Here is a 26,478-nt window from a genome sequence, read left to right as displayed (position 1 = left end):
AAATCCAGCATAAGCTTTAAACGCTGCTCTTTAGAATTTGCCATTTTGAACTCTGAAAATAAACACAATTACAACCCGACATTCACTTGAAATTCAAGTGATGGGGAAGTGAATATTTTATCTCACTTCAAATTCAAGTGACGACTGAAGTGAATGTGGATGAATTCACTTGAAATTTAAGTGACTGCCAAGTGAAATGTATATGTCGCACTTGAATGGAAGAAAATCACTGGATCCTTGCTTTTAAGTGAAAAATCATGTGTATTTTAAGAGTGAATTTGGGTTCAGTGTAGGCAAGGAGTACCAAAAGTTTCTCATTGGTGGGGGGTGGAGACGGAGCGCTTTTTGACAGCGAATTGTTCGCCTACCATGCCTATGATTACGATTGCCTGTCACAAGATGGACGATTCCGTGTATTCACGCAGAGTAAACTCGAATTTTGGAACGAATTAAATCTGATTTGATTCAAAACATTCATTTTTTTGAATCCAGCTCCTGTTTTCTTTGAATCAATGAATTATAGTTTTGATTGAAAAGAATAATTTTTGAAAGAAAGAATAAATTTTTTGAATTGAATAACTCTGGACTTTGATTTCAAACAAATTCTTTGATTCAAAAGAAATTTGTTCAATTGCATATTTCTTTAGAAACAAAGTAAATTTTCTTTCAACCGAAGAAAAATGTTTTAAACTGAAAAGAATAATTTTTTGAAACAAAAACTTCAAACTTAGAAGATATTTTGCATTGACTTGCAAGAAGAACAGAAAACCGAAAAATCGAATAAAGTTCGGCCGCTCGTTTTAAAAATCAAACCAGTGAATCGGAGTAAGCTATGAATAAGAAGCATTCAGGATGCAAAATGGTAAGTGTAAGTTAATAAATACTGAATATTTAAGTGAATTCAAGATTTTCTAAAACGCTTGTATAGTTACAGGACCACGGCCGACGGATAGATTTCCAAGTCTCTCGAACATGGAGAAAGCTGCGCAAAGTAACACCTCCCCAAATCCCGCGGTCATATTTTTTCGGCCCAATCTTCAACGGCAATCACCAGTCGGACCAGCCAGCAGCTGGAGAGGCTTTCGGAAGTTTATTGACCGGCCCACGGAGAATGCGAAACTTTGTCAACGATATCAAGGACCCTACTCGGTTATAGTGAACCAGTGTTTTATGTGTTTGTGAATAAAAAAGAATTTAAGAACTAAAATTGTATCTTTTTATTATTCAAACTCCTAATAGCAGGGCTGGTAGCGAGTCACTTTTTAGTGACTTGGTCACTTTTTTTGGGTCAGTCACTAAAAAGTCACTTTTTTCATCATTTGGTCACTAAAGTCACTATTTTCCGAAAAATGGTCACTTTTATCACCAAAAGTCACTTTTTTCACCGATAACTAAGTATTATCTTTCTATACCTTAATTTTGTAGAGTTTTTAGTTTGACATTTACCATTGAGAGGCCGGGGAGTATTTTTTTTATTCTAAACCACTGACAAAGATTGGTGTCTTAGCACAGTGGGAAGGTGAGGGCACATTTTTTTTTTCTGTGACACAATCTTAAAATAAAGATATCATGTTCTTGCATGTTTGTTCATGTGTACGTTGCTGTAAAAGTTATGGGGGGGGAGGGGGAGGGGGGGTGTTGACACTAATTTTTTTTTTTTTTTGTTCTTATAATGTTTCTTTCCAAGAGCGAGCAAAGGCGCTATATCCAAGGTCAAAGACCAGAAATGGTAGTGCATTGAAATCCGGAACCCTCAATTTTCAATATGTACAATATCTAACGTAAATTATATACTGAAATCGTAAATTTTTTACATAATGATTCTTGGTAAAAAAAAAACATTTATAAGCTTATAACTTCTACATAGGGTTTGGGATTTCTGTGCAGAAAAACATCATTTCCATCCCCAGAAGGACGAATTCCTCGGACCACCACCAAGGAGCACAGGAAATTTAGCATATGTGCTCCCAACGTTAGAATCGTAGTTATAGCCATGGAAACGTATGGTACTGTTGTCCACGTTTCTTCCTCCCTGTGTTCCAGTTGTCTCTGCGTCCAATACTGCACAGTGGGCCCGGCCAAGTTAAGATGAGTAGTAAATGTACTTTTACTACTCACCGGGATGCTGACAAGATCTGGCTGTGTATGTATCATAAGCATAAGCATAAGCAAGTCACTTTTTTCACCGATAATAAACCAATGAAAGAGTAGTTTGAATTGCGCGTGTCAATATTGACGGTAGTAACGGTAAATTACTTGATCAGTCAGTCAGAAATTTTTTTCGCCTCCGGCGGAATTTCGGCATGAATCACCCTTGGCTTGAGACATTTTGATCTACGACATTCACATTATTTGACGTTCGTGAATTGAAACTAACTTTGATTGTAGATTCTAGTTTTAGTTCAATCAACCTTTTGTATTGGAACTCAAAACTTGATATACAAAAACCCTATCTCGTCTTTAGTTAGAATGGGTTTTTATTAAGATGTGTAACTAAGATTGAGATTGAAACGAACCATTTTTTTATGAAAAAAAATCGTTTATGTCATAACAAATGTTATGATGATATGAAATATTCTTTAAAAAACAATTTCAGACTCAATTTTATTCGGTGTTTTTCGTTCTTCGAAATACTTAAAAAAAGGGTTGTAAAAATTTACACAAGGCCACAAAAATTACATTTTTTTAGGTGCAATGAATTTAAACGGTAATTTCAACTTATTTGGGTTCCCCGAATCTAAATATGTATGCAATATTTCTATCAGCTTTTATATTCATTATTGTTTATTTCGTCTTTGGTTTAATTACCGTACAGACTGATGACTTAAAAACTAGGAAATTCTTCTTAAGCCTATTTTAAAACGACGTTTGCACATACTAAAACTAAATAAATTATACACTAAATTAAAAAGTTCACAACACTTGTCAATAGGATGGTTTTGGCCATAGACCACGGTGGTGAGGAATTGAAAGAAACTGACGTTGTCGAAGTGTTCTCGTTGGTACATACATGTTAACACGTTGCAGAATGTAAGCACAGTCAATACGGTTGGTCAATGTGTCGAAATTAAAACCTTGCTGCAGTTCGACGCGCCGCTTTTCGAGTGAGGTTAGACATATCAGAGCACACCTTTCCTCGTACGGTGGTTTTGTTATTGAAATGAAAATAATTTAAAATCTTTAGAGAAGTTTCTGCACTTTCTTTTTACAAAAACTCAAATCAAAAACATATTATTTAGAAATAAAAGTTTTATATGAATTAATGAGTTTTAAATAGAATCAAGTTTTTTTTACACTTTCTGCTGTGATGTCAAAAATACTTGTAATGACATTTTTCCATAATCAGTTATCTATCAATTTTACTAGTAATAAACTCTTTATTACCAAAACTCAATGGCCGAATTTGACAATATTTCTAGTTGAGGACACTATTTACCAAATCAATAATTGAAAAAATAAGCACCAAAATGGTTATGATGAAACATGTTTATTGAAAAAACTCTTCCTGAAATGTTTTTAAAAACTAATCTTTTTTATTTCCATACTGTTTTTTCAATTTTTTAAATAAATCTACCGAATTTTATTGTACAGTTTTTTTTTTTCAATTTTATAATCAACTTGCCGGATTTTTTTTTAATCAAACTTTTTTATTTTTTAAGACATATTTTTAACAATTGTTTCCTTGTTTTTAAATTCTAAATTTTCGTGTTCTTCAACCATAAGCCTTTAACTCCAAATTTTAAATAAAAAAAAAACATAATTTCAACCTTCTGTTCTTTCAGGACCCAATATTTTCATCAAAAGAGACAAAATACTCAGAGCTTGTAATTCAAAGCTTAAAAACCTGCGATTGAAACTTTAAAAACTTTTTATTAATATTTTTTATATGAAATCATATATTTGGATCGATCATGATTTTTAAATTAATCTCAAAAGTTTGAAAAATTGTTCTAAGTAGCAACTTTCAAAATAAATTTTAATACGCAGTGTTAATAACAAAAGTTTTGAACTCATTATTTTTATTTTTTTATCAGTTTTTATCATTCACATAATTACTCATTTTCTAACATTTCTTTGTCAGTGTAGTTGAACATGGAGGATTTTACTTTATTAAAGTTTTTATGTCTGGCTTCTATAACTGGCACTTTTAAAATAATTATAAATATGTTCTTCTTTTTATAAAATTAAATTAAAGCATCAATCATTGAATAAATTCGGTTCAAAATTCATTTCTTATTCAGTAATCGGTAATTTACATTTTAAATCGTGATTAAATATTTTTTGTTCAAATCAAAAAATTACAGCGGAATTTCTCCCTAAACTTCCAGTTAAAAATGAGGAAAAGAATTCCAAATTTAGATGAATAAAAATTAACAATTATTATCATTTTCCTAACATCTATTCTTTTGTACAAGATTTGACATTTATTTTAGAATTCAGATATTTTTTTATTTTAAATTTGCTAAGAAATTCTTTTGAAACTAATTTATTTCTTACTTTCTTGACTTATTGAAAATTTGAAACATTCATTGTAATATGTTTCCAAAATTTTGTTTATCAGTCATTTTTTTAGTTTTTGTGTTGAACATGAGTGACAAATGGTGTAAGAAAACCTTTTCCTTTTCAATTGTTTATTTTTGGTATTGTTATTAATTTTATCTAAATTTGAATTTTGAAAACCCCCCCGGAAGAGTCCATCGCACGGGCCTGACTGGTCACATTTTTTGTACTTCAAAGTTATTTTTTCGTTCTACATAGTCACTATTTGGTCACTTTTTCCGGTCCTCAAAGTCACTATTTGGTCACTTTTTTTCAAATTTTGGTCACTAAAGTCCCTACTATTTCATTGTCAAACCGCTACCAGCCCTGTAATAGGAACTTCGAAACAACAGGGTAAAAATCTTCCAATTGGAATAAATGGAAAATGGTTCAATGAATAAATGCTTTTAAATCTATATCTAAATTACCTTTGAGCAAAGATAATAACTTTAAATCAAATGAAACTGGTTTTTGTATCAAAGCATTAATATTTTGAATCTAAGATTTTTCAAAAGAAAAAATCTTTGAAACAGAGGAAAATGCATTTGAACCAAAGGATTTTTTATTTATACCAAAACCAAAGGAAAAAATCCTTTGTTTTTGCGGCACTTTCCTTTGAAAAAAAAAATCTTTGGTATAAGAACACACCCGAAGTTGTACACGTCCTGATAATAACTTGTCGCCAGTGAGTGTCGCCAGTAAATGTCGCCAGCGCTCATTGACGATAACTCCGGTTTGGGGATTCAGCGACAATATTGCCTTCCAAAGTTGGCACAAACAAAACACCGAGTAAAGTTAGTATAATAATTTTTCCGCAATCATCAACACACTTGATCAAAACGTCACCAACACCTTTAACTTGGTTCTGGCTGCCATCAGCAACAGTCACACACGAACGCGAACTTTCTTCCAATCGAACGAACGAGCTTTTATTACAACACATGTGTGAGGTTGCACCGGAGTCGATCAACCACGATTGCGAATCACTTTTCTCGTTTTGTTTCACCATGAACGTAAACGACTTGTTGTCGCACTTTTCTCACTTTCTGCTGCTGCTTGGATCTATTCGTTTTCTTTTCTCTGCTCTCATTACTACCATGCCGCTCAGCCAATTCTTCTTTACACTGCCATTTCTTACGGCCGGGCTTGTTGCAGCGGTAGCAAATGACAACTTGCTTGGGTGCACTGCCAGCTTTCAGCACACGCTCTCCCGAAGATCTCCCACCAAAAAGCTTTGCACTTTTGTCGATTAATTTTGCTCTCACCAGCTCCATTGTCAAATCTTGATCGGAGCGCGTTTCCAATGCCGTTGTAAGAGCATCGAAAGCTTTCGGCAAACTTCGTAGAATCATGGCTACCTGCATGTATTCGGAAAGCCTCTCTCCAGAATTGTCTAGCCGAGAATAAGCTCTTCCATTCCGAACAAAAATTCCGCCATATTGTCGCCCTCGTGGAAATTGGAATTACAAATTTCTTTCAATAAAGCAACTTTCACTGTTAATGTCGCTTTCTGATGATGCGCTCGTAGCGCTTCCCAGGTTCCTCTTGCGGTCGTCTTGTCCATGATGAGACTGTGCTGGTTATCCTCAACCGCTAAGGCAATTGTCGCTCTTGCCTTCGAATCCCCGTCCATCCAGTCCATCGAACCAGGTGCTGGAGGCACGCCCGGATTGACGTAGCACCACAATCCTTCCCGTCTCATAAGCATCCCCATTTTGAATGCCTACGACCGATAGTTACGGTTGTTCAGTCGCAAAATGGCTACTTTTGAAATGTCCATTTTCGCTTTCACTTTTCGCGACGTAAGACCAAGCCCACCGCAAGTTGCTATTTCGGTCGGTATTTTAGATGTTTTGATTGGTTGCGTTTTTATCTACTTAGTTATTTTCGCACCCATTGTTGATTCAGGTTGGTATTTGTGTTTGTTTATTTTCTGAAAGCGACTACCGGCTGCGTTGCTACCGGGTTGCTACATAAACGCATCCTGTAACAACCAATGATGAGATTTAAGTCTTAGAAAGTAGCTTGGTTAGCAAAACATATTCTGGATGGAACTGTTATGCGAGCAGATTTGAAAAAGGTCTCAAATATGCTCGCATAACAGTCCCATAACGAACAAAAATGGTGCTCCCGACGTTACTAATGGCCCAATTTCGAAAATTCCATGTTTTACGATTTATTATGACAACCTAGAACACATTCCATCAAACTATTTTCGTTTATGCTGAAAGTTGTGGTCACATTTTGAAAATATATTCCGAAACAGAAAAAGCTGATTTTCTCGTTTGCTTGTTTTTGCATATGGCACTGTTATGAAAGTAGGGGCAGATTATTGGCTATCGCAAAATCCTTTTTATGACAGATGGTTTCCTGTGAATTTCAGGACAAGAAAAAATCTGCGGAAACATTCTGCGTTCGCAATGTCCGGGTGCTGAAAAGGGATCCGTAAAGCCCGAGCTGTTGCCATCAGTTGAAGTGCCGCCACTGTTCCAAGAAAGGCAAACGGAAATTATAGAAGCACTCAGGAAGATCATCTGAGGCAACGGTCCCGTCAACATAATTCAGCTAGATCTGCGCCATTCTCTGCATGAGTTAGTGGTCTGCTGCGCTCGCCACGTCTGGCTGGAGCCAAAAAGAACTGCTAAGAATGTTGGAGCCTGAAGCTGCTACCAATATATTTCTTATATATTTTTTTTTAAATAAAATGAGGTTGCCTTAAAAAAGCTGTTAACGGATGAATTTTTTAAATATAGCTGGTAAAGAAATCTTATTGTGGCATTATTATTTTTTATGGATTAGTGGACTTCATGGTGGTTCAGACTTGATTTCTTCAGCATTTTGTGGAGTTCCTTTTCATTCTTGAATTATTGATTGGCAACTCCATCGGACGAAATCGGAGCCAAAGTTTCCTTTCAAAGAAATCTTGTTTGGGTAAAGTAACGTTTTATTTTAAATGTTTACGTAGTTTTTTGTTGGTCGCATGCAAAACTTGCTCATTTTAAAACTTGTATGCAAGTTTAAAGCTTGAAGACTTTTTCGTTGAGTGGCAGCACCGTAAACAAACGTGTCAATGTCCCAGACTACTTATTCGAAAATCTATTTAGCCGGGTATCTTGATAGAATATAATATCTTTGTAAATATGTTGCTGAATGTACTCGATTCGAGGTTTAGCAACCATTATTGGTGGGCCTGGTCTAACGAGAACCAACCGAAAAATCACTACTACGATTCGCGTCACAAAATAAACTTTTATTCGCTTCCCCGAAAAAAGGGCACATACACTGTTCGAGGTAGAAAACGCAAGAGGAAAGACGTCGGGACAGACTTTTCCAATAAAAAATTCTTCAATAACGTCATGAACTTATCAAATTAGCAATATTTCACTTCAAAACAATTCAAAAAGGTATTTTCAACATGGATAAAGAAAAGTCGAAGTGATAACCCAACTTGTTTCATATTCTTGTCGTTATAAAATCCGTATAAAATCATTCGTCTAAGATGACAATAAACAAATCAATTAGGAAATACCATCAAGACGCCATTCACCGCCCAGTTAAGCGGTTTTTCAACTTCAAACATGTGTAATAAAAAAACGACGGCAGATTTTTATTCGCTTTCTTTTCCAATACATCCCAAAACTGCTCTACTTTAAATAAAAAATTTAGTGGAATGCAATAAATGTACGCTTTTCAAAATAATTAACTAAACTTTGGGATGTTCAACTGGCCCTATTACCGCCCACTCGACTTTTTCGGGTATCGATAATGTTTTCTCAAGGAAAAACTATCTTAACAACACGGAAACTGTTCTTTTTAGTATTTTCCATACAACGAGCTGTCAAAACCATATTTTGGCTCTTTAGAGAATACATTTTGTGAATTTTTTTCCGCAAATTTAGTACAAATTTTAACAAAGTGCTTTGACTGACAAAATTATGATTCCCGGCAAACAACCTCAAGTAACCGGTTTCTTTCAGCGATAAAACATCATTTTCTAACATAATCAAACTAAATGCTTCTTACAATTGACACATTTGACACAATACATGCGTTAAAAACGAAGAAATTGTGCGTGACCCGTCATTAGGAACCCACACTTTTTTTATACACCAATTACCGCCCATCACTAAACGCTTCAAAAAACTACAACTATTGAAAAAATCGAAATTTTTTGATGCAAATCTATTCTAAGAAAATAAAACTATCGTTTCAAGTTGATTTTAGGTCCAATAGGTACTATCTAGTAAACAAAAACCCTTTTTGCCCTAGGAGTACAGTAATGCTTAGTTCGCTAACAGGCGTCGAATTCAATAATTTGACCGGAAATGAAAAACCAAATATTTTATTTCTGGCTATAGTTAGCATAATTAAGTGATGTTTTTTCAGTGAAATGGTCGAACAATGATGCCGACAAAAAACACAGGTCTTATATTTGGAGAAAACATCCCAGTTTTTTCAAAATACACACAAAAGGGTGATTTTGGGCGGTAAATGGTGTCTGGGCGGTGGATGGCGTCTTGATGGTATTTCAAATTAAAAAAAATCCGGCTATAGTGGAAGAAGTCCCAATTGGCTCAAAGTAAGAAATAAATTGTAATAATTTAAAACATTATACAGATCTCTCATTTTTATATAATTTTTTATAATCCTACGATTAAAAAAAAATCTAAATTAAAATGCGCGCCTATTGCATATTTTTTTATACATCGGATTATCCCGATCCGAATACATGTGGGAGAGCTTATGATAAATATTAAATTTAGGCCATTTTTTGTTTGACAATATTCGAATATGTATTCATTTTTCTTTAAACATCAACATACGAGCACGCATTGACAAAAAAATCCGGTCGTTCTTACACACACCACCCGCTTCGTCGACTTCAAGGCTGCTTTAGCCGTACTTTTCAATTTTCTGATCGTCTTCTTTCATTTTACTTTAGAAAACTTCAGATTCTGCTGGTTGGATAGCTCTATTATTCGAAGCAAAAGCTATGTTCTAAGACTTTAGTACACATCCGCTAAGCAAATGTTTATTCATACCAAACTAAGCAAATGCTTTGGACTTTTGCTTTGATTGATTTCGAGCTAAATAAAAGCTACCAAAGCAATTGCTAAACCTTATTCATACCACTAATTCTTCTAACTTGTACATCGAGTTTCAAGCACTGTTGCCAGATGGGCTAATAGAATTGATCAGCAGTTGTTCGTCGAGACGGGGGGTCTCAACCAGAGTTGCCAGGTGTTTTTTTTTAGTAAATTCTGGAAGTTGGCAATCAAAAAGTCTGGATTTGTCTGGATAGTTAAAAACGACATTTTATTTAATTCTTTTTACATAACGGTTGACAACAAGCCATGGTTACATTGTAATTACTTCCGATCATGCATTGCGACATTGTACTTAGATTTAATAGTAGCAGAAATATTGACCAGTACATTATCCTCAGAGTTAGGCTTAACATAGTTTTAGTGCCCAATATTCCACGCATGGTCGAAACGTTCAATCTATTCCTTCATTTGGTCTTATTTATATTATACTCAGAAAACAAGCGCTCGACAGAAGCTGATGAGGGAGGTAAAGCTAGAAAGCTTGGAATAAACTGACTCAGTTGCGGGAAAGCCATTTTTCCGTTACATCTACTCGTGGTCAAAATCTTGTTCCAAAACAGAACCACACTGCACAGTGGTTTAAAACTCGAAAAACGTGATCATGGGCTTTTTGATGCCTTAGATGTCAAAATAGCTTAATAACATGTTCTACAATGTTTCATTATTCTTAATTGCGCATATATTGCCATTATTATTTTTCTGATCGATTCACCTAAAAGTGAGATTTTTTTTTTGAATTTGTCATCCAATCAAAATTATGTGTTCTGAAAACTTGTAGACAATACAATTTTAAAAAACTTTGTAAAAGACTTTGAAGCTCTATCTCTCAAAACAACAGATTTATAAACATTTTTCTAAAAACTAACCTCGAAAAACGAAATTTTCGTTTAACTTTTTTCAAAGCGACTTTCGAGTCTTACTTTATATGAGAGAGTTGTAACAATTGTAAAAGTGCACAACTTCATTGAAGGTGTCAAGTTTCTATCTTGACGTTAAATGGTACTTTATGTGTAATTACGTTTTAAAATTGCATATTTTCATTGACCCATATCTCTAAAAGTTGCAAACTTATGAAAACAAAATTATATGCATTTGAAAAGCACATTCTTGAGCTTTAATGAACATATAATTTCATTTGTATGTATAAGGTTTTACTACTAAAATCATTTATCTGAAAGATGGTAGTTTTGAAGTTTTTGTTAAGCCAGCCTGGCAAACTCTTGCTTTTTAGCAAAAGGAAAGATGAAATCTTCTTTTTTTTTCGATTCCTACCGTTGACAAGTGAAGACGACAGTTCTTAATTTGTTAAGATTGAAGAGTTGGCCCTGTCTAGAAGCGTTAGTTCCATTATAGTTAGTAAATCATTTATCTGAAAGACCTGATGGCAATACAGCAAGGCGTTTTTTTTCAAGAATCTGAAAAATCTGCAGAAATCAATGGTACTTATAGAGTACGATTTGTTTTTTCTGTACTAACTTTTAATATTTAAGGTATAGATTTGGAAGTCATCCAACGATGCGGTGCTATTCTGTTAGTTTTGGCTTCTGGCCAGAAAATAAATGTGGAAAATTCGATAAGTTTTCTAAGGAAACGGCCATGAAACTAGTCAATTTGTATCCGTGGTATTACATATATACCCGCAGCAGTTCACAAAATTTTATTTCATGGGCTCAAATCGTGATACACTTTTTAATACCCTTTGGGCAATTATCCGAAGACGCTCAAGAGTCTAGGAATAAGGATGTTTGAAATTTTGGAGAACATCACACTCGAAAATTTTCAAGGCAAGCAACAAACATCGACCTTATGCATCGGATGCTCGAATCTTCGGACCCTCTTATAACGAGCCTAAGAAAATCTAAACCAAGACCACATTTTCTTTTGTTGCCGTTGCAAAAAAAAGCTTGATTTAGAACAATTAGAAGAAGAAGATCATGAATATTAATTTTAATTTTTAAATTGCGACCCAGAGATGGGTCTTGACTCAAACATTCAGTCAGCGAAACTTTTTTTGTAGAAAAATGAATCCAACTTAGATGAAATTTCAGGAACTAGATAAGAGAAAATCGATGTTGAAAAACATGCGAAAAAAAAAATTCGCCTTGTCTCCCGGTAGGACTTGAACCCACATCTTGCGCCTCTCCGGGGCCCATGTATTAACATTCTACTACAGGAGACCAACCTGGCGTATGAATATTATACTGGTTGAGTGTCGATGTCTATCGGAATGAAGGGAATAGTTCTCCCATGTGATCATAATCATTTTCTTGGTCTATTTCTATTCCCATCATTTCATCTTACGGTAGTTGGAATCAAGTTTGGACATTTTTAAGCATGGCAAGATTTGCATTGCCTTCTCATATCCTGCACGGGTTGTCAGTTATGATGAGAAATGATGCGTTTTGCCGTATTTGGATATCCAGCCAATTTCGGTGTTTGGCACCGCCTTATTTCTATTTTTAAATTGCGACCCAGAGATGGGTCTTTCTCGATTTTCTCTTATCTAGTTCCTGAAATTTCATCTAAGTTGGATTCATTTCTCTACAAAAAAAGTTTCGCTGACTGAATGTTTGAGTCAAGACCGTTGACATGACATGACAGCAGTTAGAGCGAACCTAGGTTGCCTCTAGTTTGCCTCCAGGTGAAAAAAAATACGGTATTAGACCATCTGTCAAATTATTGACAGTTGTCAACGTGACAGCTCGTTATATTACTGAACAACCGGTTTAGTAGAACCGAAATGCCTGTAATTATTACTGAAAGGCCGGTAATGTTTAGCCGAAAAACTATAAAAGCTTGGTGTTGGATGCAGACCATTTTTCGGATGGGAAATAAAATCACTTCTGATCTTGTCGACAAATGAAAACTGAAGAGGAATTTAATAGTGCCATCTTTAAGCATTACAACTTTTCGCGCCCTAAATTTCATTTAATAATGAACAGTACGAAAACTGGCAACATTATGGTTTAATATAAAACGGTGAAATGCATTGTATACTTCTCGGCGTTTTTCATTTTAGAGTGACCAATATGGATGAGATTCATCATACCGGCCACCTAAAACAATTGTTTTAATATTAGCAACCCTAACTTTGTTTTGAAACAGATTTAAGCTAGCAAACTGAACACACGAAAACATCAAATCGAACACTGATTTAAAACTATTCCTAGCGGGACATTTTCAGGATATTCCACGGCTGATGGGCTTGGGTATCATTGCTTCGGAACAGGTATGTACGCACTAACATCGGAGCTACTGGAATTTGGATCGGAACAGGGGTCTGGATAGACGGCACCTGCGTCATGTTCCTTTGTACTCCGGGTATTAACCAAAGGGGGATCAGTAAACGGCACACTTCCTTCGATGAACGGATGAACGAATGAAGGGAGTGCTGACCGGACAGTCAGCACGGCAGGTCCCCGAATGGCTGATATTGGATCATCAGTGCCATCCATTCGGGGCGTTTAGCTGACCGGAAACGGTAACACAGTATGGGAAACAGATCGTCTATGAACAGGAACTTGGTCAAGCGGTGGCTTACGATCGGGAAAGGTTGGGTCGTTCTGGGAACGGTTCTGGAACAAAACGGCAAGTCGAATAGGGTTGATGCACTTATCGCGATGTAAGGTTCGATTGTAGAACAGGACTCTTAACGCAGCGCAGGTGAAGAATTCCTGGCGAAAAATTTTCTACATCCTGGTCACGGCACCAAATGTTGGATGCAGACCATTTTTCGGATGGGAAATAAAATCACTTCTGATCTTGTCGACAAATGAAAACTGAAGAGGAATTTAATAGTGCCATCTTTAAGCATTACAACTTTTCGCGCCCTAAATTTCATTTAATAATGAACAGTACGAAAACTGGCAACATTATGGTTTAATATAAAACGGTGAAATGCATTGTATACTTCTAGGCGTTTTTCATTTTAGAGTGACCAATATGGATGAGATTCATCACTTGGTAATATATACCGAAATATCTGTTATTATTACCGAAACACCTGTTATCATTACCGAAATACCTTAAATTATTACCGAATATCTGTAATTATTTTCTAATAGTCTGTAAAAATTACCGAAATACCGTAATTTCACCGAAAAACTTTAAAAGTTCAGTAATATTTACCGAACAACCGGTAATTTTTACCAAACAATCGGTCATTTCTACCGAAAAATCGGTGAATTTAACCGAAATGTCTGTTCAGTTTCACCAACATTTAGGTAGTTTTTACCGAAAATCTGTAGTTTCTACCAAAATGCCGGTTATGATTACCGAAAACTGTAAAATTTTCCGTAATTTTTACCGAAAATCGTAAAAAATCGGTGGTATCAGCTTATAATGAATGCACATCGTATTATAAGCTGAAATCACACAAATTGCGGAAAATTTACCTGTTTTCGCTAAACATAACCGACATTTTCAAAAGACGCTTCAAGCGAAAAATTTCAATTTTGATAGGCTCAGACAAGGATTGAAAAACTCATTCAAACGAGCGACGGAGCCTGCATCGCTCCGATTTTTGCTCATAAAAATGCCCTGGAACGCGAATGAGGTGTGAGCGAGAATCTCTTGTTCTCACGAATCAAGCCCCACCAAAACGAAAATACGACCAAGGCTCCTGATTCCTTTTTGCCTTGCTTCCTTCGCCGCACACAAAATCTGGCATCAACCCGACGATTGCGTAGCAGCGAGCCGATTCATGAAACTTTTTACCAACCCGCTCATGAGCCGTGTTAGTAATGGTATTATTCTTTCCCGTGGAAAATTGTTCGTCCCTTTGCAAAGCTTGAGCTTGAACAAACACTAACAGCAACAAAGATGACGCCAAGCCGTGTTGGCTGTAAACACGCGTTGGCCAAAAGGAATGGAAAATAAGAAGAACAGTGTGCATACGGCCGGCACATCCAATCCATTTTAGTGATGTTATTATTTTTTTCAGGCAAATATGCCGAGCCAAAAGAATTGTTTTGCTTCTTGCTATGTGCGTCACTTTTTGAAGCTACGAGCTTGAAGGAACATCAATAACATCAACAGCAACTGTGTGCACTTGTGTAGGCCAAGCCAATCTTTAAACGATCGGTGCCCGGACGGTACGGACGGTTTGTCTCTGAGAAGGACGAGCCGAAAGATTTCTTTTTCTTTTTTTCTTCCTACTTTTTTCTTCTGAACTGGAGTACTTCCCTAAACAGACAGCAAGCTCAGTATCAAAATTTTCATGAAGCAAATTTGAGTCTCTCGTGATCCCGTTTCTCAGACTCGCTCATGAATGTTTTTTAATACGAGCAGCATAGAAACCACCGTCGTAGAATCGTTTTTGTTGCTGTTCGTGATTGTATTGAACACAAACGAATAGCGAGCCAGCGGCGAAGCATTTTCGTGTGCGTTTCGAGGAGTGAGCGATTTTTATAGTCCTTGGGCTCAGATAAGTTTTACAGGCTCAGTGAATTCGATGTTTTTGCCTGAAGCACCTTCTGAAACGAAAGTTTCGACTCGTGGCTTCCCAATCGAACGTCCAATTAATACACCTCATCTATATTTTATTTATTATCAACAAAATGTCAACAAACCACACCCGGAAACGGATCCTTGAGAATCAATTTTCCAAAGAACATCAACACAAATCCGACGGCATAACTACAGTCCATGGACAATAACCTTCATTACCTCGAAGTTTTTTTGGTGGCGCTGGGGCTATCAGCTGCTGTTGTTTTTTGCTTCTGTTGGACGATTGTTGTGACTGTAAATTAAACGACTGATAAAGATACCGATTTTGGTGATGGTGAACTACACTGTATCAAAAAATTGTCCGTACAGCACGTACCTTGACATCCAAACAATGAAAAAGTGCACTTTTTCAGTCAATAAAAATACTACAATTACATCATTCGCTGCAGAAACTAGTCCTTTTTGTAGATCAGTATTGAAAATGTTTATGAATTAAACCTTAAAAATAATCCAATTCATTATGTATAGAAAGTCCCAAAAACGACGTCAAAAAATTGTCCGTACACTGAGGCCTTGTCAAATATTAGTCAAGTAAACAGTTATATGTCAGTCTGTCAAACGCAGAAACGTGAGTTAATCTCAGCAAAGACAATTTCCAGTGGTCTGAGCGATAAATACGGTAAAATTAACTTTATCTAGCATTAATCAGTAGATTTTCGTGTTTCCGGATGTCAACGAGTATTTTTTTGTGAGAAGCAGACATTTTCCTGTTAATTAAATCCACAAAAAATAACAAAAAAAATGTCTGCTCCTCACAAAAAAATACCCGTTGACATCCGGAAACTGATTGCTGGACCTGAAGCATGACGGTAAAAGCTTGTCCGAAATTGCAGGTATAGTAAAACGGCCACGATCGTCGGTTCAGTATGTCCATCAGAACTTTAAGAAGACTAACTCCCTGGCGACTACTCCAGGAAGAGGCCGCAAAATGAAGCTTACGGATCGTCACCATCGCATCATTGTCAGGGAAATCGTCAGAATCCGAGAATCAGTGCCTCGAAACTAGCTGGAAGCCTGAAGAATTTTGAAAACATACAGGTTAATCCTCGAACGGTACGGAACATACTTCAAGAGAAAAAATACCGAGGTCGTGTTGCTCTTAAGAAGCCGTTTATATCTGCTAAAAATAGGAAAAAGCGGCTGGAATACGCTCATAAGTATGTCCTGGAACCGGAAGAGTTCTGGCAGAACGTCATATTCACTGACGAAAGCAAATTTAATATTTTTGGGTCTTACGTAAGAGTATGGCGTAATCCAAATACTGAATTGGATCTGAAGAATTTGCGACTGACAGTTAAGCACGGTGGTGGCCATGTAATAGTGTGGGGTGCTTTCAGCGCAAATGGCTCCGGAAACTTGACATTCATTCACGGAGAAAAATAAATAGATTTATCAGTCATATTACGCGTCTACAAGAATATAAATATGATTTTTTGGTTCTGACCCGAAAATACGATCAAACCAACCATCAGCTTATACGATTAGTCTCCAGGGAGTTAGTCTTCTTAAAGTTCTGAAGGACATACAGAACCGACGATCATGGCCATTTTACTATTCTATGCGAAATTCGAAGACAAGTAAATAAATAAATTTCGGACAAGCTTTTACTATCATTCTTCAGGTCAACAATCAGTTTCCGGATGTCTACGGGTATTTTTTTTGTGAGGAGCAGACATTTTTCTGTTAATTTAATTCACAAATTATTGAAATCTACTGATTTATGCTAAATAAAGTTAATTTTACCGTATTTATCGCTCAGACCACTGGAAATTGTCTTTGCTGAGATTCAACTCACGTTTCTGCGTTTGACAGACTGACACATAACTGTTTACTTGACTAATATTTGACAAAGGCCTCAGTGTACGGACAATTTTTTGACGTCGTTTTTGGGACTTTCTATACATAATGAATTGGATTATTTTTAAGGTTTAATTCATAAACATTTTTAATACTGATCTACAAAAAGGACTAGTTTCTGCAGCGAATGATGTAATTGTAGTATTTTTATTGACTGAAAAAGTGCACTTTTTCATTGTTTGGATGTCAAGGTACGTGCTGTACGGACAATTTTTTGATACAGTGTATTTGATACTTACCAGCAATTCGATTTAATTTAAACCATAATAAAACACCTAATTATTATTCACAAAAATAAATACCGAAAAAATGGCGAGGGCTCAACCATGGTCACAGCCTACTTTCCCACTGCAAAGGAAAAAAATGGCGAAGATATCTTGACAAGTTATTGGTATTCCACTCGCGTACATGATAAAACTGCAAGAGTGAGAAGGAAGACTCGGAATAAATTAACTGTCATCAAATGACAAACAAATTTTGACGCTTGTCTTGCTCAGCGATGCTGTTTTCAGTTAAACTTTACAGTTTTCGGCAATTTTTTATCGAAAATGAACTGCGAAGAGATTTGTTTACAAATAAATGAATATATGGGTCATTCCATGTCAAGTGTGCACAACGAAAAAAAAAATCTTATCGAAAATTCGCCAAACTTGGCCGAAAGACTTTCTGAGGCCTACAAAATAAATCCTCAATTTTTGAGAATGATCCGCCCACCCCTCGTTGCAGGACCCTCCCTTCTGTTTTACATGATTTTGAAAAATTCATTATTTTTAAAATACTATATCTCCGGACTGAAAAATCATACCAAAATGACAAAATATGCGTTGTGTAGATTTTATTAAAATCTATCAATTGATGTTATTCATTTTTTGAAAAAGTGACATTTTAAACGTCAAAACAAAGCTCTAAAAATAAAACGTTATTTTTCGCAAGGAAAGTATATTTTTTTCTTGAAATTTATGGTTTCATTGTTTTTTTGAGAAAATTTTACGTAAGAACCAACCAAAATCCCAATATAATATTTCTTGTTTTCGAGATATGAAAGATTTAAGTTGAATTGTCTAACAAATATTTACTCGCAGCACTCAGTGGTTTCACTAAAGTGCAACAATCGTCGAAATTTTAAGTCACATTTTCCATGTTTGAACAGATTTTTTTGTTTTCATGATTTGTTTTATAACTAAAGAAAATTTGAAATAACATTTTGAATGAAAGGAAAACAATATTTTTTTTTCGTTCAAACAACACGCAGAGAAAACTAGTGCCATTAAAACAAAAGAAATACGTTTTTGAATCAAAGTTCTAGTGTTATTGGAATCTAAATCTTATTTTTTTGATTTAATTTTTTTTTCTATCAAAAGGAAAGAAAATTATTTTGAGTTGGTGTACAAGAATTTTGAATTGATGTACTGTACTTGAAATCAAAAGACAATAAATTCGTGCTACAATCAATGAAAAAATTCTTTGATTTTGATTAAATTTTCTTCGAAACCAACAACGATGGAAAACATTGTGGCGGAAAGTTCTCAATGCCGTGGAGGATTTTTGGTGAGTTTTCTTTAAATATATCTGGAGTGAATTATTAAATTTTTTAATTAGTTTTAGGTCAACTATTCAGCCGACGAAGACTAGTTCTGAAGAAGGAACGAATTGAAAGCTGCGAAATTCCAAGTTGCCCAGTTTATAACATGATCCGCTTGTTTGCCAAAAATTCGTCTGCAGATCAATGTTAGCATGTTGAAATGTGAGTACCTTCAATATTATATATTGTCAAACTACAATCTTCAAATTGCTAGTGCTTAACTTCCTTCCTCACATTTCATTCAATGTTTTTAGGGAACATATTTATGTCATTCATTTGTGTTTTATTAATTTGAATTTTTTCTATTTTCCTCTCTTCTTTATAGGTAGACTTCCGGAAACAAAACTTTAAATAAATAAATTATTTGAAAAATAAAATGTATTATTATTCTTCGAAATGAAACATTTGTGGTACCTGTGGTAGAAACGAAAGTAAATAATAAGAACAAAGAAAAAATGTTTTCGAATTAAAATCAAAATAACTTGGAAATAAAGGAAAATGTTTTGGCATCAAACGGAAATGCTATAGGTTCAAGGGATTTAAGATTTTGAATCAAAGTATTTCAGATTTTGAATCAAGAAACATTCTTTGATTCAAAGGAAAACATTTCTTCGAAACGCAGGAAAATGTTTTTGAATCTAAGTAATTTTTATTTGTCCTAAAATCAAAGGAAAAAATCCTTTGTTTTCGTGGCACTTTCCTTTGAAACTAATTTCTATTTTTCTGCGTGAATGCAAGTTAAATCATCTTCAGATTATCTTTTCTTTTTGCATACATTTAATATTTTAAATTCCGTGGAGCTTGAAAATGTTTTCATTCCATTTTTCCAGCATCTAAAGGGATTGCGGCGTGAAACGAACGAATTCCTTTGATTGCCACAGATGCTTCAAACCTGCCAGTCAATGTTATTCTGATTTGAAAGCATTCAACATAAGCAACATTTTGCGAAACAGGATACAATTTACCGAACTTGTTAGAATGGTTTTTGCAGATAGACTTTAGATTATGCACTTCTGATCGCAATTTGAACAAATTCCACTCCCTTGAGGTAAGTCGTGTGTTCTTGAAAAATTTATCCACTGAACATCGATTATGAAGTTCTTTTCCAAATCAACACTTTGCTTTTGTCATGCTCGGAAAACTGTTCACGACTATTTAGAAACTTAACAATAAAAGTCACTAAGATAACTCCGTTGTAATGCAGTAACAGAAGGCAACTGGATATTTCAACCGAAATCTTCGATTTTAGAAGTTGTATTCATAACTACTAGCAAGTAGCAGCAAGCGAGTAGTTGCGGCAACAATTCGTTCACAATGGTCATCAGTTAAAAAAAATGTTATTGTTCAGTGCCACTCGGTGTCAACAAAACAAATCTGCTGTGCTTACTTTGCATAAATAAAGGATGTATATTTACAATGAACAAATGCTGTGCGTCAATAGTCAGTATTGTTAGACCACAATCGCCATAATTCATGTAATTTTAGTAGGTTATCAACATACGAGCAGATTCTCGACATTTACACATTTTCTGTGAATAAGTTTAATAGTTTTATGGAAAAATGAACCAAATCCTCACATTAATTCATCCGCAGCATTCGCTAAGGAAGCTCTTGCTTGATGATTTTATACAGTGTGATAATGAATAAAAATTTTATCCAATAGCAAAACAAATTGAAACAAAAAGTGTTATTTTATTTATTAAGCATCATATATTTACAAAAATTTGCTGCTCACTAGAAGGTAACAACATTTGTATGCTGATTTTGAATTTGATTCGTCCAGAAAATCGTGAATGAGATTACCAAAAGTTTAAGGGGATACTGTAAGAAAATATTTGATGGACAATGAAACTTTAATCTTTCATGTCTCGAAAACAAGAAATATTATATTGGGATTTTGGTTGGTTCTTACGTAAAATTTTCTCAAAAAAACAATGAAACCATAAATTTCAAGAAAAAAATATACTTTCCTTGCGAAAAATAACGTTTTATTTTTAGAGCTTTGTTTTGACGTTTAAAATGTCACTTTTTCAAAAAGTGAATAACATCAATTGATATATTTTAATAAAATCTACACAACGCATATTTTGTCATTTTGGTATGATTTTTCAGTCCGGAGATATAGTATTTTAAAAATAATGAATTTTTCAAAATCGTGTAAAACAGAACGAAGGGGAACGAGGGGTGGGCGGATCATTCTCAAAAATTGAGGATTTATTTTGTAGGCCTCAGAAAGTCTTTCGGCCAAGTTTGGCGAATTTTTGATAAGATTTTCTTTTCGCTGTGCACACTTGACATGGAATGACCCATATTTTTTTCAATTACATTCTCTCAAAATTGGAGATTTTTTTTTTAAGTATTGTATCACGCAGAGAAAACTTGGATTTTGAAACAAAACAAAACTGACTTTGATTCAAAACATTCAGTTTTTTTTAATCAAAATTCTGTTTTCTTCGAATCAATGAATTACACTAGTTTACAAAATTTTAAAAAAATCGTGAACTCGATTAACTGACCAACATTTTTAATGTAAAATCGGGCGCTGAATCCGAAAATGAAATTCAAAAAAATCTCAGTAGAACCGTTTTTGAGTTATGCTCCAAATATGAAATTTCGAAAAAAATAAAAAAGTTCTTGTACTTAGATTGAAATATCTCGGACGACATAACAGTAATTTGAAATCTCTTTTTTGCATATTAAAGGTGAGTGAATTTTCTATCGATCATCTGAACACTGTTTTTGCGTTTGACCAACAGTATTGTTGATATTAGTGACTTTATGAGGAAGAAAATTATAAAAAACTAATTTTTTTAGAGAAAATTTTGTTTCAACTAAAGTTTTTGACTCGATGGTAGCATTTAAAAAATCTGATTTTCTTTTGCGCTTAAATGTCAGTTTATAACAAAGATTTCAAGTGGTTATCTATTAAAATCGGTTGAAAATTGAAGTAGTTATGGCTACTTTACCATAACTGTAATTTTTGAAGTTTTTCATAATTTAACGAACCGCAGTACTCTTATCATAGTATAGGAAGAATGAAACATGATAAATCTCACTCGCTCCAAGTCAAAATTATTTATTAGCTTACCAAAAGGTCACATGCCAAGTTTCAGGAAGATCTGACCATACGGAGGGGTTGCTTGAGTCTCCAACGTGAATAAAATTTTGAGGTATTTTGCCCGGAAGGAACGAAAAATACTGGTTTTTCATCAATAACTTTTTTCATCACTAGCTGATTGTTTTTTATGGTTGATTTTCTTAAAGCCTAAAATGAGAAAAATATTTCACCCGAAGACTGTAACTCGATTGGATTTGAAACAGAAAAGTTATTGCGGTTCAAAGATTGTATTTTGGTCGAAAATTGTCGTATAAAACGCAATGCGTAAAAAGTACTCATTGCGTGTTGGACAAAATTTGCGGCCTTTGAACCGCAATAACTTTTCTGTTTCAAATCCAATCGAGTTACAGTCTTCGGGTGAAATATTTGTCTCATTTTAGGCTTTAAGAAAATCAACCATAAAAAACAATCAGCTAGTGATGAAAAAAGTTATTGATGAAAAACCAGTATTTTTCGTTCCTTACGGGCAAAATACCTCAAAATTTTATTCACGTTTGAGACTCAAGCAACCCCTCCGTATGGTCAGATCTTCCTGAAACTTGGTATGAGACCTTCTGATAAGCTAATAAATAATTTTGACTTGGTGCGAGTGAGATTTATCATGTTTCATTCTTCCTATACTATGATAAGTGTTCTGCGGTTCGTTAAATTATGAAAAACTTCAAAAATTACAGTTATGGTAAAGTAGCCATAACTTCTTCAATTTTCAACCGATTTTAATAGATAACCACTTGAAATCTTTGTTTTAAATTGACATTTAAGCACAAAAGAAAATCAGATTTTTTAAATGCTACCATCGAGTCAAAAACTTTAGTTGAAACAAAATTTTCTCTAAAAAAATTAGTTTTTTATAATTTTTTTCCTCATAAAGTCACTAATATCAACAATACTGTTGGTCAAACGCAAAAACAGTGTTCAGATGATCGATAGAAAATTCACTCACCTTTAATATGCAAAAAAGAGATTTCAAATTACTGTTATGTCGTCCGAGATATTTCAATCTAAGTACAAGAACTTTTTTAATTTTTTCGAAATTTCATATTTGGAGCATAACTCAAAAACGGTTCTACTGAGATTTTTTTGAATTTCATTTTCGGATTCAGCGCCCGATTTTACATTGGAAATGACCTTCAGTTTACTGAGTTCAAAAATGCTGTAAACTAGTGTTATCGTACTGATTTAAATGAATAATTTTTGAAAGAAAGTATTATTTTTCCCAAGGTTTTAATTTAATTTAGTTTTATTCATTCAAATGCTGATAAATTTTATCTAGCTTTATTAAGATGTTTAAATCAAAATCTTAAATTTTCAAAGCTTTCCAGTTCAAGTTTAAAAAAATTAGAAGCCTCTTGAAAGCATGTGATTAATATGATAATTTAAAAATTTAAAACTTTTAAAATTATTTTATATCAGGAAGTGCTAATTCGATTTTTTCCAAATCAGCCATTTCAATAAAAAAAAGCAAAAAGTAGCAAATCTGTCCACGTGCACATCCGGGGACGGGGGTAGGGGTTTGCCAAATTTCCACGCTTGTCCACGGAGGGGGAGGAGGGTGTCTAAAATATCATTTTTTTTTGTCCAAGTGCTATCTGAACAACCCCCAAGGAAAAAAAGCTTTTAATAGGGATTGAAGACTCTGATACCGAAAAATCGTGCTAATTCTGGAGAGCCAAGACCACGTAGAGAAAGACCTCAGTGTGTTTGTCGTGCAAATGAACCCTCAAACTCAAACTGCTAGTTATTTCCGACCGTGTAATATAAATTGGTTTTTTTCCTTAGCGTGTTTTACTAAATAGTTGCATTTCTGCCGCAGCATTTGATGGTGGCGCTTTTTGATTTTGTCTGTCGATTTTCACTAGAGTTCTAAATCTTGTAATGGATAATTTTGCTAGAATATCTGTCGTAATGAAATATCAATGAATGTAGAATAATGTCGAAGTACATTGAATGATAGCAAAAGAGAAATGAAAGGGGAGATATTAGATGTTGAATAATGAACGAATAAAAACAAACTGGAATTGAATTCCTCGTTTCCTTCCTGGGGGTTTCATCTATGGCTCCGCTGAAGTGGACCTCCAAACGATGACGACTTCCTCTTGACACATTGGTAGTGTTGCGCCTGTAGTGTCGTAGTGACCTGTGCCTCCGTCACCCGATGACGACGGTGTTCAGATCCGGATGGATCGGGTGCCCCGATGGTACGCGGCGACACTAACAAAGAGCACGTTCTTAAAGATAATGGCCTTGATGCTGATGTTGGTGGCAAAGCTTAATATGTAAACCAGTAAAAACCACTCCTAGTGGAAAAACTGCAATATTTTTGCCTTACTTGTAGTTGTAGTTTAATTTCATAATTCTTATTGTTTTGCAGGCTGAGAAACGTGCACATCACAATGCTCTAGAACGGAAAAGGCGAGACCACATAAAGGACAGTTTTACTTCATTGCGTGATTCCGTGCCATCATTGCAGGGTGAAAAGGTAATTTGTAATATATTTACTCTCATGGTTTTAAAGAGGCCAACAACTTACATTCTGTTCTCAATATAAAGGCCAGCAGAGCGCAAATCCTAAAGAAAGCAGCTGAGTACATCCAGTTCATGCGGCGTAAAAACAATTCACATCAACAGGACATTGACGATTTGAAAAGGCAAAACAGTTTACTGGAAACTCAGAGTAATTTTTTTTTTCGATAATGTGTTTATAAAGTTTTTAGACTTATTTTCTTTCACAGTTAGACAGTTGGAACAGGCACGCGCGACCGGGAATTTCGGTGATGGAAGTGATTTGGGTCTTGGCCTGAACGATAGCTCTCGGGATTCAGATTCGTCTGACATCGATGACGGAGCCAGCAACAATGGAACGGGTGGTGGAATCCATCGCAACAAGAAGATGAAGACAAATTTGAACTATTGAATGGAAACCGTTATTAATTGGTTTTCGTAAACATCTCATAATATCGGTTATACACATTTGTAGGCTAGAACTTCTCGAGTAGCTCAAGCGCCGGGAGCACATTTTCAGAAGTCATTTCTGGAACACATTCATCGTGAAAGTAAGTGATGAATTTTCTTTCGTACGTCATGGCAATAATACGTTTCGCGGTTTCAGGGAAAGAGAGAGAGAGGAAGAGTTTATGGGAAGCTGATATTGGTGTGGTTAAATCAGCTGCCACGCAATGTAAATGGAGAATTTAGTGGTATGAAATTTTGTGCGAAAGTTATAGTTTACAAAATCCAACTGCTTTTTTCGTTTTGTATTCACTTTACGTTTTACTTCACTGTTTAACCATGCATTGTAGCACATAAAGCTGAAATATGATGATAACAGTTTGTAATTTGGTAAAAGACAATTTACCCAGAGCCGATTTTAGAGAGTAAATGTGAAATATAGCTTTATGTTCTTTTTTCTTTTTTCAAATTTAGCATAGTCTTGTTTTAATTCATTAGAATGCCGAAACTAAGAAGTCCGATGGATTCTCCAAAGACGGATAGGAATAAGGGATTTGTTTCACAGGTTCATGTTTAAATGCCACACAGCAAAAATTATTTCCTGTAAAATTACGTAAATGTCCTGTAACAAAAAGGAGCAGGACATTTACCGTAATTTTACAGGTCGAAAATATGATTACGTGACATTTAATTTTTAGTGTACAGCTTTTTTACAGGACATTTGCTGTAATTATAAATGAATCTTCTTTAACTTTCAAGGAAAACAATTTAAAATTACAGGTTTTGTAAATTAAAGGTGATTTATTTTAAAGGTTGCAGTTTTCAGTGACACGTAAGTCAAAAATTTTTTCTGTGCACTACGAATCCGTACTTCGTAGACAGCAAATAACAAGGGATTGCAGTGGAGAGAGAATTTTTTGCATTGGAATGGTAATGATCAAAATTCCACAACGGATTCCAATGTTTACATTGAAAGAGTGTGGATGCTCGTTTTTTCAATTTGGATTTTTGGCTATTTTAAACTGTTGTATTGTCATTATTATTAAGAAGAACTGTGATAATTTTAGCGATAAATTCACAAGTATACCTTCTGTGATAAATAAGTGACCGTACTAAGATGAGTGACGAGGATGCTGCTCCAGATGGAGCAGCATCAGTACTTAACCTCAATCAACCGACACTAAATCCAGGACAAGAAAGGATGGAAGAAGACATGGAAACAACTAGCAGAGGAAAGGATCACGTCGACGCAGCAAGTAGAAAAACATTTAAAAACTACAAAAAGGCATTTCCCCACTTGTCAGACGAACAGCTGATTTCTCATGTTTACTTTTTCTCGGCATATCGTGGTAGGGTAAGCATAACAACAACATTACGCATGTTCAATGACCAGATAGTAACGAAATAAAATTGGCAATGCAGTTGTAGTGGTTTTGCAAGCGCACCTTGGTGATGAGAACATAAATTCTTGATTAAATGATTTGTAAATTCATAACAAGCTAAGACATGAAGAAATAGTTATGATTTTAATTAAAGAAGTTTTTAAAAGAAAGCATTGAACAGTGCTTATCATCAAAGATCAAAATGGCGACCAGTTGGTGTTTACATTTTTCAAAACAAAAACAAAAAGCTACCCTACCACAATCTGTCTCAGGAAATACTCTATTACCAAAATCTGCACGCTAGAAATGATTAAACCATTTACGAATCAAAAATAACCATTTTTGACCTTTTCCCGGGAAATGTCATTTTATGAGTTCTCCATGAGAAGTCATAAAATGACTTCTAGGGGAGAAGTTAAAATATGGTTGTTTTTC

General features: G+C 34.9%; 1 protein-coding gene across 2 annotated transcripts in view; it reads left to right on the top strand.

Annotated features, from left to right (window-relative positions):
* Positions 1–25,134, top strand: part of LOC129738901 (protein max) — a 46,663-nt gene extending 21,529 nt beyond the window's left edge. The window contains exons 3-6 of one of the 2 annotated variants that reach the window (XR_008735676.1): positions 24,084–24,191; positions 24,263–24,386; positions 24,445–24,765; positions 24,822–25,134. Coding sequence is in view for 1 of the 2 variants with exons in the window: in XM_055730233.1 (XP_055586208.1) it covers positions 24,084–24,191; positions 24,263–24,386; positions 24,445–24,626 (414 nt within the window). In the remaining variant the exon portion in view is untranslated. Of the gene's footprint in view, positions 1–24,083; positions 24,192–24,262; positions 24,387–24,444 lie in introns of both variants that reach the window. The other variant, XM_055730233.1, reaches the window with a different exon arrangement.
* The last annotated feature ends 1,344 nt before the right edge of the window (positions 25,135–26,478 follow it).

This window comes from Uranotaenia lowii, chromosome 1, assembly GCF_029784155.1.
Source record: "Uranotaenia lowii strain MFRU-FL chromosome 1, ASM2978415v1, whole genome shotgun sequence".
Classification (NCBI taxonomy): Eukaryota; Metazoa; Arthropoda; class Insecta; order Diptera; family Culicidae; genus Uranotaenia; species Uranotaenia lowii.
This window is presented reverse-complemented; position numbering and strand designations above follow the sequence as displayed.